General features: G+C 38.3%; 1 protein-coding gene across 24 annotated transcripts in view; it reads left to right on the plus strand.

Moving 5' to 3' along the window:
- The window catches only part of scrib (scribble planar cell polarity protein), an 81,877-nt gene that overhangs the window by 33,871 nt on the left and 32,186 nt on the right, over window positions 1–15,820 (plus strand). For 23 of the 24 annotated variants that reach the window (XM_008396597.1, XM_008396596.1, XM_008396602.1 and 20 more), the window contains exons 10-20: window positions 74–273; window positions 1,304–1,470; window positions 1,816–1,946; window positions 2,490–2,615; window positions 2,723–2,908; window positions 3,480–3,857; window positions 5,945–6,007; window positions 8,754–8,843; window positions 8,931–9,008; window positions 9,085–9,402; window positions 10,722–10,802. In XM_008396597.1, coding sequence (XP_008394819.1) covers window positions 74–273; window positions 1,304–1,470; window positions 1,816–1,946; window positions 2,490–2,615; window positions 2,723–2,908; window positions 3,480–3,857; window positions 5,945–6,007; window positions 8,754–8,843; window positions 8,931–9,008; window positions 9,085–9,402; window positions 10,722–10,802 — 1,818 coding nt within the window. The remainder of the gene's footprint in view (window positions 1–73; window positions 274–1,303; window positions 1,471–1,815; window positions 1,947–2,489; window positions 2,616–2,722; window positions 2,909–3,479; window positions 3,858–5,944; window positions 6,008–8,753; window positions 8,844–8,930; window positions 9,009–9,084; window positions 9,403–10,721; window positions 10,803–15,820) is intronic. The other variant, XM_008396600.1, reaches the window with a different exon arrangement.

Raw genomic sequence — 15,820 nt, forward strand, 5'->3', positions numbered from 1 at the left:
CGATAAAGTTAGACCGTGTATGCACACTATTCGAATTAATCGGATTGAAATCTCATTTCGTTTCACCTCGCAGTCACTTCCTCGCTCGCTGGGCAAGCTGAAGAAGCTGACGAACCTGAATGTAGACCGGAACCGGCTCGGCAGCGTGCCCAAAGAGCTCGGCGGCTGCGCCAGCCTCAACGTCCTCTCGCTGAGAGATAATCGCCTGAGCAAACTGCCCGCTGAGCTGGCAGACGCCACCGAGCTGCATGTGCTGGATGTGGTCGGAAACAGGTAGCAGCACCTGAACCTTTTAGATTTCGTTTGATTTATGGAAAAAAGAATCTAGTGGTGCCACGATGAGTCGTCAAATCTGGAAAAGTCTGGGTCATTTACTAAAAGAAATTCTGAATTTTGGGGGTGGGAAGAACTGGATTAGTTTGGAGAGGAAAATTAGCATTTTTATATTCTCAATTTCATTTATCTAAATTTTTTTTCCCAATAGTTGTTTAGATTATACAAGTCTGAATTCTGGTGTGACAATATCTGGGGGGGGGTTTCCCTGTAATTTTTGCTGGATGACAAATTATCCCAGAAATTATTAAATTGTCCTTTTTGAGACCATTTCAACTAATATAAATAATAAAAGCATGATAATGTGCATACACCTTCTCAAAGATCAATAAACTTTAATTTTCAAAGAACATTTAGTACTGGAACTGGAAGACTTACCAAACAAACAAAGCAAAACAATAAATACAATTGATTATAAAGTCTCAAAAAAAAAAAAAAGCCCTTAAAACATATTAATCATTCTCAGACAGGGAAAACAGGCAATGCTGCCAGGTGGGACTTTTGTAAAATGAAAAAGTGCAAACTAACTACTTTGTACTCTTTGTCAAATGTTTGCAGCAGCTTTTCAATAATATTAAAGGGCAACCTCCCTTTACAGAGCATACAGATGGAAAATATTGCTCTCATTTAAATTCATCATGCCATCTATTCATTCACAAATCTATACATACATAAATCTTTCTCTCTGTGATCCATTTGAGCAAACAACCAATAGTCTGCCTAATGGATGATTAGACAGTTGTTTTTTTCAGCTCGACCTCTACTAATTAAATTCTTTGTAAACTTGGTGTTTACACTTGATACACAGATCTACAGTTGGCTCTGACATTTAGGGTTTATTCACGTTTATTCACAGCATCAAATGATATAAATCCTTTCATATTCCTCAACTTTAGGTTTTTGTCTTCTTTGTTCTCATTCTGGAGGAAAATGTTCTGGTTGACCTTATTCCATCTCTACCTTTGTCCAGATTACAAAACTTGCCTTTCGCCTTGACAAACCTCAACCTGAAGGCCATGTGGCTCACGGAGAACCAGTCGCAGCCGATGCTCAAGTTCCAGACCGAAGACGACGAGCGGACAGGAGAGAAAGTGTTGACCTGCTACTTACTGCCCCAGCAGCCGTCGCCAAGCCTGGGTGAGCCTTATGTTCTCGTGTTTCTGTGATAAAGTGGCTCGAATAGAGTTTCATGTTCCACTAACAAACTTTGATTATTCAGTGTTGACCTCTATACATTTGAGACTGAGGTACATTTACCTCAGTCTTTCTTAAAATGAGCATTTGAGCTATTTTTGTTTTGGTTTCAGGTTAGTACATTTACCTCAGTCTTTCTTAAAATGAGCATTTTAGCTATTTTTTTCTTCTCATATTAGCGACAGGTACGATGGCCGACAGACATCAGTCTTTCTTAAGGCAGATTTAAGGCAGATTAAGGCAGATTTGGGTGGTATAAGTTGAGTAAGTTCTCTCGGTGTCCCACAGAGAACCTGCTGCAGAACAGCGTGGACGACAGCTTTACGGACAGCAACCTGAACAGAGTGTCCGTCATTCAGTTCCAGGAAGAGACCAAAGCTGAGGAAGAGGAAGATGATGAAGCTGCAGCAGAGCGCAAGGTGAAAAAAAACGCTATGCCGTCATCTTTGAGGTGAAATAATTTTTATTCCTTCCTCCATATCCATCATCTTAGATCATTTTGATCATTTAGCAACTCTAAACCCACCTGTTTAGAGTTGCTTATTTTTAATGTTTTTATCCTTACTTTTTAATTTCTTTTTATTTCTCTTTCTCACTGTTTCCTTTTTTAATGCTTTCTTAAAATCTCTTTCTCTTCTTCAGCGTTTATTCTATGTCACATGCTGTTTTTATTTTAATTATGTGAAGCACTTTGAAATGCCTTGCTGCTGAAATGTGCTATACAAATAAAATTTGATTGATCGATCGATTGATTTTATTATTTATTGTGATATATTTCTTATCATAAAAATGATAAATTCCAGTCCTGGATGTTTAAAGCCCCCCAAAACGTCTCCTCTGTTTGTTCAGAGTATCCATAAATTTTAAAATATGATTAGATGCAGTTACTTTAGTGATACAAATCACATGCCTTTATGTGACTGGTGTTTTTCTAGAGCAGGATTTGCTTTTCTCTTCCTCAGGGCCTTCAGCGCAGAGCCACCCCTCACCCCAGTGAGCTGAAGGTGATGAAGAAGGGGATAGAGGACAGGAGGAATGAGCCTTACACAACCAGAGCCGATGGAGAAGACGAGTCACTTGACCCACAGGTAATAAAAATACGTAAAGATATATATAAACTTATATATAAAAAGATATCCTATAAAACTTTCAGGTATTTTTAGCAACGATTCATCAACGATTTCGCTGTTTTTAGGCGAAACGACTGAGTGACGTTTCAAATCAGAGCCATGACTCCCAGGTGTCCAACAGCACGCTGTCGGCCACGTCCCACGAGGAGAGACACAACCTGGTGGCTCCCTCCCAGCGAGGGGAGCTGGTGAACAACCAGTCCCCCCAGGAGGACGACGACCTGGACGAGATGGAGGTGGAGTACATCGAGGTAAAAACCGTTTCATTAAAATAAAACTCGAAGCATGGTGAGAAGTTTGAAAACAGTTTTTGTTTTTCTTAAACCTTGTATCAGCGTTAGATCTTTGATGTTTCAATAAAAGTCACGGATTTTGTGGTGCTACTTTAGAAATATCTGCAAGGAATTTTGAGGAACATACTTTGCTAAAATAATGACTGTGTAAATGTCCCCCAAACTTCTCAAAATCACAATCCTCTCGTTGCTGAAGCTATCTCTTTTGTGGGTGTGCCTCTTTTTCCTTCCACTTAACTTTCCATGAACAAACTTGGAGACAGCACACTTTGAATGTCAAGCTTCTTTATCTACAACATTTTGTGGCTTACGCTCCTTACGGATCAGTGACTGTCTGCAGATCAACTGTCAAATAACAATACTTCTAATCACTAATATTACATTCTGAGAAATGGAATGCTGAGTTTATATTTGCTGTAATCTATAAAATTAAACCTTAACGCTTATCGATGACAGAGATGCGATAGACTTGATGCGAATTGCCACATTAAAATTTGAAGTTTGTGAAAAAATCTCCTTCTTCCTACAGCCAACCGTGCACTTTGCAGAAGAACCGATTATCCGGGGCGGAGATGAGGACGACGAAGACGACAGAGAGAACGGCGAGAGGAGCGACGAAGACGACGACAGGCCGGCGATCCCCCAGGAGAAGCAGCGGCTGATCAGAAAGGACACACCGCATTACAAGAAGCACTTCAAAATCAACAAGCTGCCCAAACCCGAGACCGTGGCCGCGCTGCTGCAGGGCTTCAGTCCCGACAGGCTCAACTCCCCGACACGGGCTGCAGAGGACGAGCCGGATGAAGAGGAGGAAGAGGAGGATCAGATTGTAGGCACCCCTCAGCTCCATCACAGAATGGAAGAGCTGGACGACATCCGGCATCAGGGCAACTCCAGCCAAGTAAAGGTAAAACCGTTTCAGGCTCTGGTAGGATTCAGCACATTTAGTCACTCTGTTCAGACCTGAACCGCACCGCACACACGTTAGAGATTAAAAATAACCTCACCTGAGAAATAAGCTGCATATTAACTTTAATTCTGTGAATAAAATCAGCTTCTCCTGCAGAGCACTGACTCAGATGAAGACTAAACTTCTCACCATTACAAACCATCTGCTGATTCCCACACGCTGCTTTTGTAACATTTCACCCCAATGCTTAGGAATTATGCTAGAGAAGTCTGATCAGGTGCTGCTTATTGTTATTAAACTTAGTAGCATTTGGGGAGACTTGATGACTTGTATTGATTTATGTTGAAATCCTGTTTAACACGACGATCATCTCACCAAATCTGTTCTGTGTGTGTTTTCAATGAGTGTGGTTCTGTTTGTGTGGCTGAACTCGGACCAGCCAGAACATCTACTGGCAGAGCTGGAATGTGAGATCCAACGAGCCTGGTTTCCGAATTATCTTAGACGTCATATATTGTAAATTATGGGACAGATTGGTGCCGATTTCCTAATCCGAAAAATAATTTAGTAAATTACCTAGAGGTATTTTATTAATCCTCAAACTAGCTGCGTTTCCATTGATCATATATTTTCACAAATTGGAAGTGCGAAAAAAAAAATTGGCTCAATAGGAGCACGTCAATTTTGAAAAAAGTAAAGATTTTCTGTTAAAAAAAACTTGTTAGGAGGAACATTTAGTCAACAAATTATTCTCGTATGATTTTTAATTACATTTCTTATTTAATGGAATTGTTGTAAATGAAAATGTTGTTTCCAAAACCAAGTTTTACGTACAAGCTTTAACTTTCTGATTGACGTCTTCAAATGTTGCTTCTAACATTAGATTATGTTCTCCCCTCATGATATTATCCATTTTATGAAGTGTACCAATTCTTTCTGCGGCAAAACAGCCATACAACATAATGGTGCCACCTCTATGTTTCACAGTTGGGATGGTACAAGTATCCCCATTTTCCCCCCCAAACTTAACACTGGTTGTTATGGCCAGACAGCTCAGCTTTAGCTCCATATCTCCAAAAATGAAGATCTTTGTCCCTGTGTGTATTTGCAATCTGGCTTTTCATGTTTCTTTTGAAGTAAAGGCTTCTTCCTCGTTGTACAGAACACGCTTCACTTTGGATAATAAAACTGTGTGTTTTCACAAGGCTTCCTGATATTTCAGCAGATTTCTTTTAACTTTCCCATCATCTCAAACAGCAAAGCAAGGTGTGGCCTTAAAATACATCCACAGATGTTCCGCCAATAAACCTCAAAGTCTCTGACATCATCATCTGGGCTTTTCCTTATTGTTTAAGGAAATTGTAATAATTTCTGATTTTGGAGACATTTATAAATATCTGACATTATTCCTCTCATGCTTGTGGCATTTAGCAAATAGAAATAATTTTGTTAATTCTAACTGACCTCATACGAGAAGTTTGGTCTGATTTAACTTCAGACAAGGAGAAAAAAAACACGTGTATTTTATGTATGTAAACTTCTGGTTTCAGTGTAACTATACAATCGGTGTCTATTACATCCACTTTCCTGGTTTTAGCTTCCAGTTGTTCATCATGTGTTTGACAGCCAGATCTAAAAATGAAATAGTGGCAACTAATGCAGCAAATTCTGTTTTTTTTTAGCACTTCATAAATTAAAGATCAAATATATTTTGTCCCTCTTTTAAATCCAAACCCTGTAGATAAGATGAAGCTTTCTAGTAAGGCAGTTCTTTATTAGAGTTAGTAAGTTCTTCTTCTGGCTCGGGAGCTTTTGCTTTCTTGTTTTTGCTCTCGCTGCACCCTGGTTGTTTGTGTTTTGTTTTGCACTCTGGCTCAGCTCCTTGGTCTTGTCTTTCCACCTCTGCCTGTATTTGCTTTTGGTGGCTGGGGAGCGAATGAGGGATCACTTCTGCTTCAAGGCAGGCAGACAGTGATGTGTGATGTTAATGGGAGAGCGTGTACCGTGTGGGTGTGGGAATGAGTGGATATTTTAATTTTGGCCTGACTAATCCGCATGCTTCTCGCTGGTTCCTGTCCTAACAGGGGGTGTCATTTGATCAAGTCAATAATCTGCTGATTGAGCCTGCTCGAATTGAGGAGGAAGAGGTCTGTACCTACTCTTTCCCACCCAGTGTGCCTATCCGTGCATCACCCACCCACCCAGGCTAACACAGGTTTAGGAAGTGGAGAAAACGGACACACAAATCAAATTAATCTGAGCTAATCACAAAGAAAACTAACAGATCCGTTACTGGAGTGTCTGTGTGGCAGAACCCGAAATTAGGACTGGAACATTACTGCTAAATATTGATGGATAAGATGAAAGGCATCCACTTTGACACCAGTTAAGAAAACATTATAATTATTAATCTAATTATTATTATTAATGCAACAAGTAAGTGAATTTTCTATCAACTCTTCTGATTGGACAAAAAAAATCACATTCTGCAGATTTCTCATTTAACCACTTAAGCTTATATTATGCAATATGAAAAGTGCATTTGAAAATTTCTAAAAAGATTCATCTTCATTAATCTATTAATGAAGATTGAAACATTTTCTTTTAATCTTCATTAAAAGAACATTTTCTTTTAATGTACGCTTGATCGTTTGTAGTGAAGGATGCATCTCCAGTTAAAAAATACTTTGAACATTAGCATGAAAAGCTCAGCCCTTTCTGTTTGGATTAACCAATTAATAACCAAGTAGCAAAAAGTGCTTAGTAGGAGATTTTTATTTTATTTTATTTTTTTATAGAGAAATTGAACTGGGTGAAGCTAAAACTATGCCAATGTGGAAAAGAACATATTTACAGTCAAACAGTTTTTTTTCTTTTTATCTTAAATGCCAAAATTTTTGTACAATTTTAACTAAGTGTGTTGTATTTTCATCTCTTTTTAGACCATATTTTAAGGTAGCGATGAATCAATTGCTGAATTAAGTAACTATTTCAATAATTAATCATGATTAATTAAATTATTTCAGCCCTAATCATTTGAGCTTATGAACTCTTTATCCTGCCTCATGAAGCAGGTTAACACAAAGTTACCTAAGCTATTTTGTGATGGTATATAATTATATTTTAAGCATGCATTTTCCTGAAAGGTTTTGGCAGAGATTGTCTCTGCCACTGTAAATCCAGAGAACTAAATGTTGGGCAGGTCAGGGCTGTGCTGTTAAATGTTTCTTTTCATACTAAATGTTATTCTGCCATCTAAAATGTTGCCAATGCTTCCATTTCTTTCTTTGATGGTCCAAATCTGTCAAGCATCAGGTTCTGGCACACTGCTCTCCTCTCCCTCTGCTGCTTTGCTCCATGTTTTTCCATTTATGTAGATTATTTGTAGAGCTGAATGGTTTTTTTTTTTTTTCTATAGAAAAACATCTTCAGGTTAACCAGAATAATTGCTTTGCATGGATGAATCCCTTACCGTTTAAGTGTAGCTGTATAAACGTTTTAATATCAAACTGGATTTTGTATTAGACGTGAGAAAGAGCATGTTTGCTCCACTGTCTTCTTTTCTATAGTATTCATCTACCCTTCTTGCATGACTGAAACTAAAACATTAAGCTGCTTGTGTAAAGATTGCAGAAGAAGAACACTTAGTGCATCTTAAGATAACCTAAAAACATGAAGCACATTTAGTGAAACACAAAGTCCTGTCATGTATATGATGAATGCATGTTCTTTGTGATGTGTCCTGATTGTGTATAAATAGCTGTATTGCAATGAAGGCTGTAAAACTTACAGAATGCAACCCATTGCGGATCAAGTTACTTTTTGTTGTGGCGAATTGAGCTACGTTGTTTGTTTTCCATTTTTATTCACCATCTTGGACTGAAAGTTTGTTGTTATCCACACAGTATGGGAATTCTCCCAATAGTCATAGTAATATTGGCAAAATCAATCAGATAAGTTAAACTCCTCTGCCTACTCCAAGCAGAGTGAGTGAATCTTCATCAGCGTAGACAGAGCACCTGCATAGTTTAGATAGATCATTTTTAAGTAGGATGCTTTTTTTTTTTTTTTTTTTTTTACATATTCAAAAAACCTTTTACTGCCTGGCTATCTTAGCTACAGTATCAGATGTGAAGGTGTTGGTGAACCAGTATTTGCTATAAGTATTTTCGTACACCATGGAAAGGCAAGTTAGATATTCTATAGCAGTGTTTGCATATCCTTAAAAAAGCTTAAATTCATTTAAAAAAATGTAAGTTGGCCTTAAATATGCTAATTATGGGTCTTAAATTTTTATTTTATTCAGACTTGCTGAAAACAGCAACAAGTCAAAACACTTGTTCATTGTTCAGTCATGTATATTTGGAAAGAAGAACATTTAGTGCGTTAATTTTGAGGTTAAACAGTGTAAATAAAAAATTAAAATCAAAAGCAGTTTCCACATGCAGGACTCTTCACTCTTCTTGCTGTTACTTGGTGTTTCCTTATTGACTTTGTTTCGATTCATTTTGCATTTCCGCATGACCTACTTAGAGAACACACCCTGTGTGTCGTCTCCCTTTTCTAACTTTGACCACTGAGCACACGTGTGCGCCTAACACATTATTTAATTAAGGGATAGTCTCAAAGTTCAAAAGATATTTAAATAAAATAATTTACCTTTGCATTATGACTCGCAAACTTGAGTAAATTTTTTATCAAATCTTTAAGGACAGCTACTTGCATGACCGACACTACCTGCTGGTAATCTGGGGGAGGGAATTCAGTGTCTAAACTGGAATAAAGATTTTCTACAAATTCTTCATAATTTTTACCTGTACAAAAAGAAACTCCTTTTTTTTTTCTTCGAGATTCATTCCCATTGTTTCTGACTTCTTTTTAATCAACTTGCAGCACTCGCTGACTATCGTTCGACAGTCTGGTGGGCTTGGCATCAGCATTGCTGGGGGAAAAGGATCTACGCCTTACAAAGGAGACGACGAGGTGAAAAACCCACAGGATTGGGATAGCAGAGGTAAAATACAAGCTATAGAAATTAAATATTCTCTTCGATTGTTTTTTCTTTTTAAGGGAATCTTCATCTCCAGAGTATCTGAGGAAGGTCCTGCAGCAAGAGCAGGAGTGAAAGTGGGAGATAAGCTTCTAGAGGTAAAAATTAGTTTGGCACAAACAGATTAAAAAACGTTTCTGTTCAGGCGTTTCAAAAGTTTTACCCGTTTCTCAGGTGAACGGAGTAGACCTCCATGAAGCGGAGCATCACACTGCAGTCGAGGCTCTCCGCAGCTCCGGGGCAACGGTTTCCATGACGGTACTGCGCGAGCGCATGGTGGAGCCCGAGAATGCCATCACCACCACGCCGCTGAGGCCCGAGGACGACTACTTCCCACGGGAGAGGCGGAGCAGCGGCCTCGCCTTCAACCTGGAGAGCAGTCCTAGCGGACCGCGGCAGAGGTTCTCCACCTGCCTGATCCGGAACGACAAAGGCCTTGGGTTCAGCATCGCCGGGGGAAAAGGCTCCACACCGTACCGCACAGGAGACACTGTAAGAAGCACCTGAACACACAAGTGCTGGAACAATTAACCAGATTAATTAATTACTGAAAGAATTGTCAACCAATTTAGTAATCGACTAATCATTAATTGGTGTATATGAACACTAAAATATGTAATTTTAAGTTATATTCAGCTAAAACTGTACTAAAGAAATATATATTTTGTATTTTAGATGAAAAATCTTTTTTCTCTAAATCTCTTCAAGTGAAATATTAATTGGTTAATTGAAAAAATAGCTAACGGATCAGCTCTAAACTGTATTGATATTAAATCAAGCAGAAAGAACTTAAGTATCTATTTAGCTGCTATATTATTTTTACATATTGTTTTACATATTATTGATATTGTGCAAAATAAGCTTAAGTAGTTTCATGAAAAATCTGCAGAATGTGCTTTTTATAAGATCCGGTTAAGTAATAATAGTTAGCTACATCCTTGTAATACACTGTCAACACTGAAGAATCATTGTTTATTAAAATCAAACATGACAAAGTGGAAAATGGTTGAAAACCCCCAGTTGGTTTACTTCCAGATCAGAAACTATACTAAGACACAAGCAGTTGTTCCATAACTAAAGAGCGAGAATCGTTTGGGAAGTCGCTCTAACAAGAACTGTCACAGTGAGCAATATCCATCTTCTCTGTGCCTATTCAGTCATCGCCGCGGTCACAGAGATATGAATAGCCAGCCCTGAAACTCGAGCGGTTCACTGTAATTAGACGTGGTGAGGTCTAGACTCGGACCAGCGCAACTCTGCAGCTCAGGAAGCACAGAAAGAAAAAAGGAAAGGACTCATAAACGTGTGATTGTAGGCAGGTTGGACTGTAAGTGTTGGCTGTTTTTCAAAGTTTTGTTTCTTAATTAGTGCTGCGGCGTCTTTTATGGTTGGTTGATTGCTGGTTGTGGTGCAACAGTGTTTGCTCCTGCAGGTGCTTTGGCTAGTAGCTGAAAATGATGATGTCTGAAGACATGATGAAGGAATGTTTTACTATCATTAGAGTGAAAAATATTAGGGTTTTCGTCTAGTCGTGATTGGATTTTTATAAAAACGATCAATTCCAGATTTTTGTCTGTCTGGTCAATCAACCAAGACAGTAAGGTAACAGAGTTATCTCAACATTTTAGCCTTTTGCACCAAACATTTTACTTCCAAAGTTCTCCAATTCTATTGTTAATAAGGCTCAGAAACTATCAGAACGTGACTAGTATATTGTTTCAAAATGGTTCAAAGAGGTTCCTGAAACAAATTTTACCAGAAGTGACAAAAAGAGAAGATTTAAAATTTGTCACCATCTGTCCGGTTTTCAGGGCATCTACATTTCCAGGATTGCTGAGGGTGGAGCAGCACACAAAGACAGCATGCTGCGAGTCGGCGACAGGGTGATCTCTGTGAGTAACATCGCTTTACTGTAAAACATGTTGTTTATTTTGTACCACAAAGCGGGTGCTCCCGCTAAAGCCTGAATATGCCCTATTTGGGTTGTGTAGGGTTTTTATCAAAACCTGTGGGGTTTTCCCTGACTTGGAACGAGAACACAACATGCTGAATGTGACAGGGAGCCAATCAGAAAGAGCAGTGCCGTAAGAACAGAGGGAAATCCCAAGCAGCTGACATATCGCGCAACTGAGAGTCCGGTGGATATCGGATATGTGGAAATGTTTATTATTATGTAAATGCCATTATTATTATATATGTTTATTATGTTTATTCAGTTTAAAATGTTAACTATAAAAAACACAGTTACCTCCAAATCATAGTGCAGCAAATAGAGCGGCTGCTCCCGCCGTCTTTTATCCACCGTCTTTTCTTTTTGTTACGTCTTTTAACTCTTAAAATGAGTCCACAAACGGTCACTATTGCTTCTACATCGACATCCGTGCTTGGTTATTCTAAATTCCTGTAAGCTATGTTGGGAATTTTGTGGATTTTCTTCTGGAATTTGGATGTTCGTGACAGGAATCGGTTCGTGTTGCTCCTGCTGTGTTGCTGGAGACACAAACCGATCTAACCTGTTGTACTTTTATCAGCTTTGTGGTCACAGAGGTTTGGAGAATCGGCCGACAATTCTTAAATCTTGGCGTCTAAACCAGACTTAAGACTCACAAGCTCTACTCATCTCCTCTCGACCACTCCCCAAACGCTCTCTGACTCTGGTCACTATGGTAAAGTTTACATATCCCTTCAAAATAAGATACAGATGCGCCACAAAAACGAACATTTTACTTTCGTAAAAATTTTAACTCACGATAATGACTATCGGGAGCCCTGAGCTTGTTTCTCTGCAATGAGACGGTCCCATCTGGGAGTAATGAGAGACAATAACACCCGAAGTGTTGCTTATATCCACAGCCTGCTTGGTCTCTACGTGGCGAAGCAGCTTGAAGCTTCATTGCCTCATTAGCAGCCGGTCGCCGAATGTTACGCAGAGCTGCTTGTAATGTGGGAATCACCTTCCGGTCCGGGATAAATCCATTCTCCTTTCTCTTCTCTGGGCCTTTTCCCCTTTTCAAAGAAACTTTCCAAAGACATCTGATCCGTTTCTTACTCATTTTGCTGCTTGTGGGCTCAGCGTTGGCACGCAAGTAACCGAGAGAATCTGGTTAAAAGATTTTCAAAATAAAAGATTCTCAAGACTCAAATAATACATAGTAAATAGTTAATTATTTCTTGCGCAGCCCGGTACCAATTGGTCCACGGACCGGGGGTTGAGGACCACTGCTTTACAAGTATATTCAACTAAGATTTATACATAATTGCTGGGGTGATGACACACTGTGTGTAACTCCATTCTGCTATTCTAAAGCGTAGACAAAATGTTACTCTAGTGATTGGTCAGGTTAGTGAGTGTGTTTCCCAGAGAAAGTAGATCCTTGCCTTTACTCTGAGATTTCCAACGTTTCAAATATAGCATGTCAAATATAGCATGTTCTCTCATGGAGAGGGAAAGCTTAAATGGATAAAAACTTCACTTATGGTGTAGCATTCATGCCAAAAACCCTTATTAACAGAGAGCGCTTGGCTCTGATCGCAGGTATTTCCATTTATTTGCTAGCTGTAGGTGGACGAATCGATCCAAAATATCAATATTAATGATACCAAGTTGGTATTAATATTACCGTGGTAATAGTTTAGTGTAATTTCTCAGCTCTACTTCACAAAAGATTGTGTTTTGATTTGCTCAAAACACAATTTATAATTATTTCACATTATTTCGGAAAAATACACAAACGGTTTTCTATTTTCACCATTTATCATGTTAACATGTTATAAAAGTATAAAAACTTTGTTCTGAGTTGGAACATAAATAATTAAATGGTCAGAAGTTTAATGATATCAAACTTGAATAAAAAATATTAGTATTTTCAACACTGGGCTTGAGTTTACTTAGTATTGATTATATACCAATGCAGAATCGCACACGTCTGCTGTGAGCGGTAAAATTCCCTCTGTAGGCTCTCGCCTGAAAATTGCACTCCCTCTTGGTTTTTTGTGAACGTGTTTGTCAGTTCGGCGTCTAACTTTTTGAAACAAAAGTTACAAATGTATTAAGTTCTTGTTTCCATCCATGCTCAGTTTTGAGGTTTCAGGCCTGAGCTCCGGTCTTGTCACATTAAAGTCCAAATCTTTTGGCCACAGTTTATTAATCTGAATATTTTGTAACAATTATGAAAGCCCAACGTTTCAGAGCAGCTTCTTGGGAAGAGGTGACTGCAGAAACTATCTCATCGATGGTTTACACAGCTCAGGGTGTCCTGCATGACTTTTCTTTGAACATTTGTTTCCTATAATCAGTTGACATTGTTGTTTCTGCTGCCAATGAATGCAACGATGCTCTTTTCAGAGGTTTTTTCCTTCAATCCTTGGATGTGTTTTGCTTTCTCTCTGGCGGTTTCTCCCCTCTTCCTCCTCTGTTTTTGTGTCTCACCTGTAATCACACGCCGCCCCTCTGCATGCTCACTAACTCTGAGCGAGTCTCCTTGCCTACTTGGTGGTGGGTGTGGTGTCGGGCGGCGTTGCTCTGCTGCTGAGGTAGACGGGTGTCGCGTCACGGCAGCAGCAGAGAGTTTCAGCCCTGCGGTAAGAGCTGTTACTGTCGGGTCAGTGCTGACCTCTGCTGGTCAGGATGGAGCAGTGTGCGGGTTGTCACACCAGGCTATAAAACATATGGAGTACCTTTAAAGATGATTCACTCTCTTGGATGGTTTACTTTCTTTATTGCTTTTACAAATCAGTCGTGAGGAAAATAACGTGACTTTTTTGACAAAAAACTAAAAAGTAAAAACTGGTTTCTGCAAAGTAACTTGCTTATTTATTTCAAACACATTTATAATTCAAATTCCATGAAATTTAAATAACTTTGAAAAGGAGATAAGCATAAACTTATTTGATCCTGCTCTCATTCCTTTCTTACTTCAATCATTATTCTATATTTAAGGTCAAACATAAAAAAAACAACATAAAAACAGAACAAAGTGATAACATACCCAAGACGTTTCTTTCAATCAAACAAACATCCCCCAAAAAACAAACACAAAATTTTTAAACGGCACATCACCACAAACACACCATTCCTACAGTGCAGCACGGTCGTGGCAGCATCATGCTGTTGGGATGCTTCTCAGCAGCAGGTCATAAAAGGCTTGTAAAGGTAGAAGCTAAAATGAACGCAGCAAATTTGTTTCTAACTACGACTTCAGAGAGAGAACATTTATTGTCCAGTATGATGACCCAAAGCATCCAGATAAAGCTACATAGAGACAGTTTGAAGACAACAAGTTGGAGGTTCTGGAGTGGTCCAGTCAAAGCCCAGACTGATCTCCACCCGATCTGACGGAGCTTGAACAGTTCTGCAAGCAAGAATAGAGTAAAATTGTATCGTTCAGATGTGCAAGCCTGTGTTTGCTGCCAAAAGGTGAATCCATTAAATGCAGAATCTTAAGGGAGTGGATACTTATGCAATTACTTATTTAATGTTACAAATTTTATGACGATAATTGTCATTACTTTGAAGAAATAAAAGGTTTTAATCCTTTATCTTTTGTCAAAAAAAAAGCCTGATTTTGTTGATAAAAAACAATAAAAAAGGGATGAATACATTTTATATTGACTGAACGTAGTAGTTTAGTTGCCTTTCTTGACTTAAAGGCAAACATTTTGGAGAGAACTATGTCTTCCGCTTGTGCTTTAAGTGAACAAAGGTAAGAATGAGTCTTAAAGTGATCAGAATAAAAGAAGACATCATGAACTGTTTCTGGATTTTGAAACAAACTGCCGCTTCTCTGCCAGCAGCATCCCTCTATTGAATCCCTCCGTTTTCCTGCTGCCCTGGTGGCTCTTCTTCAAATAAATTTGCCAGAATTCTACGTTTAAAAGATTAAAGTGTGACAGTGCAAAAGTATTCATACCACTTGAGCTTTTTCACATGTTGGCACATTAAATGCCAAAAACAAACTCAAAGTAGGACATAATTGAAGGATTGTGCAATTCTGCTGGATAATTCAGTTTTTTTTAATCCTTCGCAAAGTATTTCAGTCATAGTTGGACTGGGTGGCAAATGATCATTTCCTTAACTTTCCTCAGATTATTGATCAATCTTTGAATCAACTCTGACAATATTCATACTACGCAGCTTTTTGTTTATAGGCCAGAAATGTAACTTTTTCATCCTACTGGCTCAGTGACTCTAGTATCTTCCGTTATCTTAAATGTTTAGTTGCTGCAGCTAATTTTAAGTTGTTAAAAAATTCAGTTTTTTAACTTATTTTGTAATATTTAATTAAAACTGCTCAATCTGTGATTCTCAAAAGAGAGAAAATACAAATGATTTTTTACTCTAAGCACATTAAAGCTTCATTAAACTTACATTTATTCGTCATTGTCATCAGCTTATTCCTTTTCAAAAAGTTACAGATTTTTAAAATATGCAGCAGTATTGCCTATATTTCAGCTTATCAGAAGAGATGGAAAAGGCATGACATTTTGCATTCACAGAAACTCAAGAGTTATGTAGACTTTGTTGAATTTCCTGTCCGATTAGAACCAGACCAAAAGTTGTTTTTTTATTGATATTATGTAAATGAAGTAATTTTATGAGAACTCCTACATAAAACTTCGTAAATAAGAAAATACTTCTGCATTGGTTGCAGGACTTTGAAATGATTCTGCAAACAAGTTTCAAAGAAAGAACCACGTTCTTGCCCAACTGGACACATCAGAACTTGACGACTCATTCATACATTTTTCTCATTAAAATTACTTTTTTCTCGTAATTTTATAAAAAAAAAATTCCCGGTATCATTTTGTCTATATTCAGCTAATATTTGATATATTTTCCCTTTAAAGCTTTGAGGGGTTTGAACACTTTTGCAAAGTCTTTACATCCTCGCTTACAGTGACGAATGATAAC

Source organism: Poecilia reticulata, linkage group LG20 (assembly GCF_000633615.1).
Source record: "Poecilia reticulata strain Guanapo linkage group LG20, Guppy_female_1.0+MT, whole genome shotgun sequence".
NCBI classification, from domain to species: Eukaryota; Metazoa; Chordata; class Actinopteri; order Cyprinodontiformes; family Poeciliidae; genus Poecilia; species Poecilia reticulata.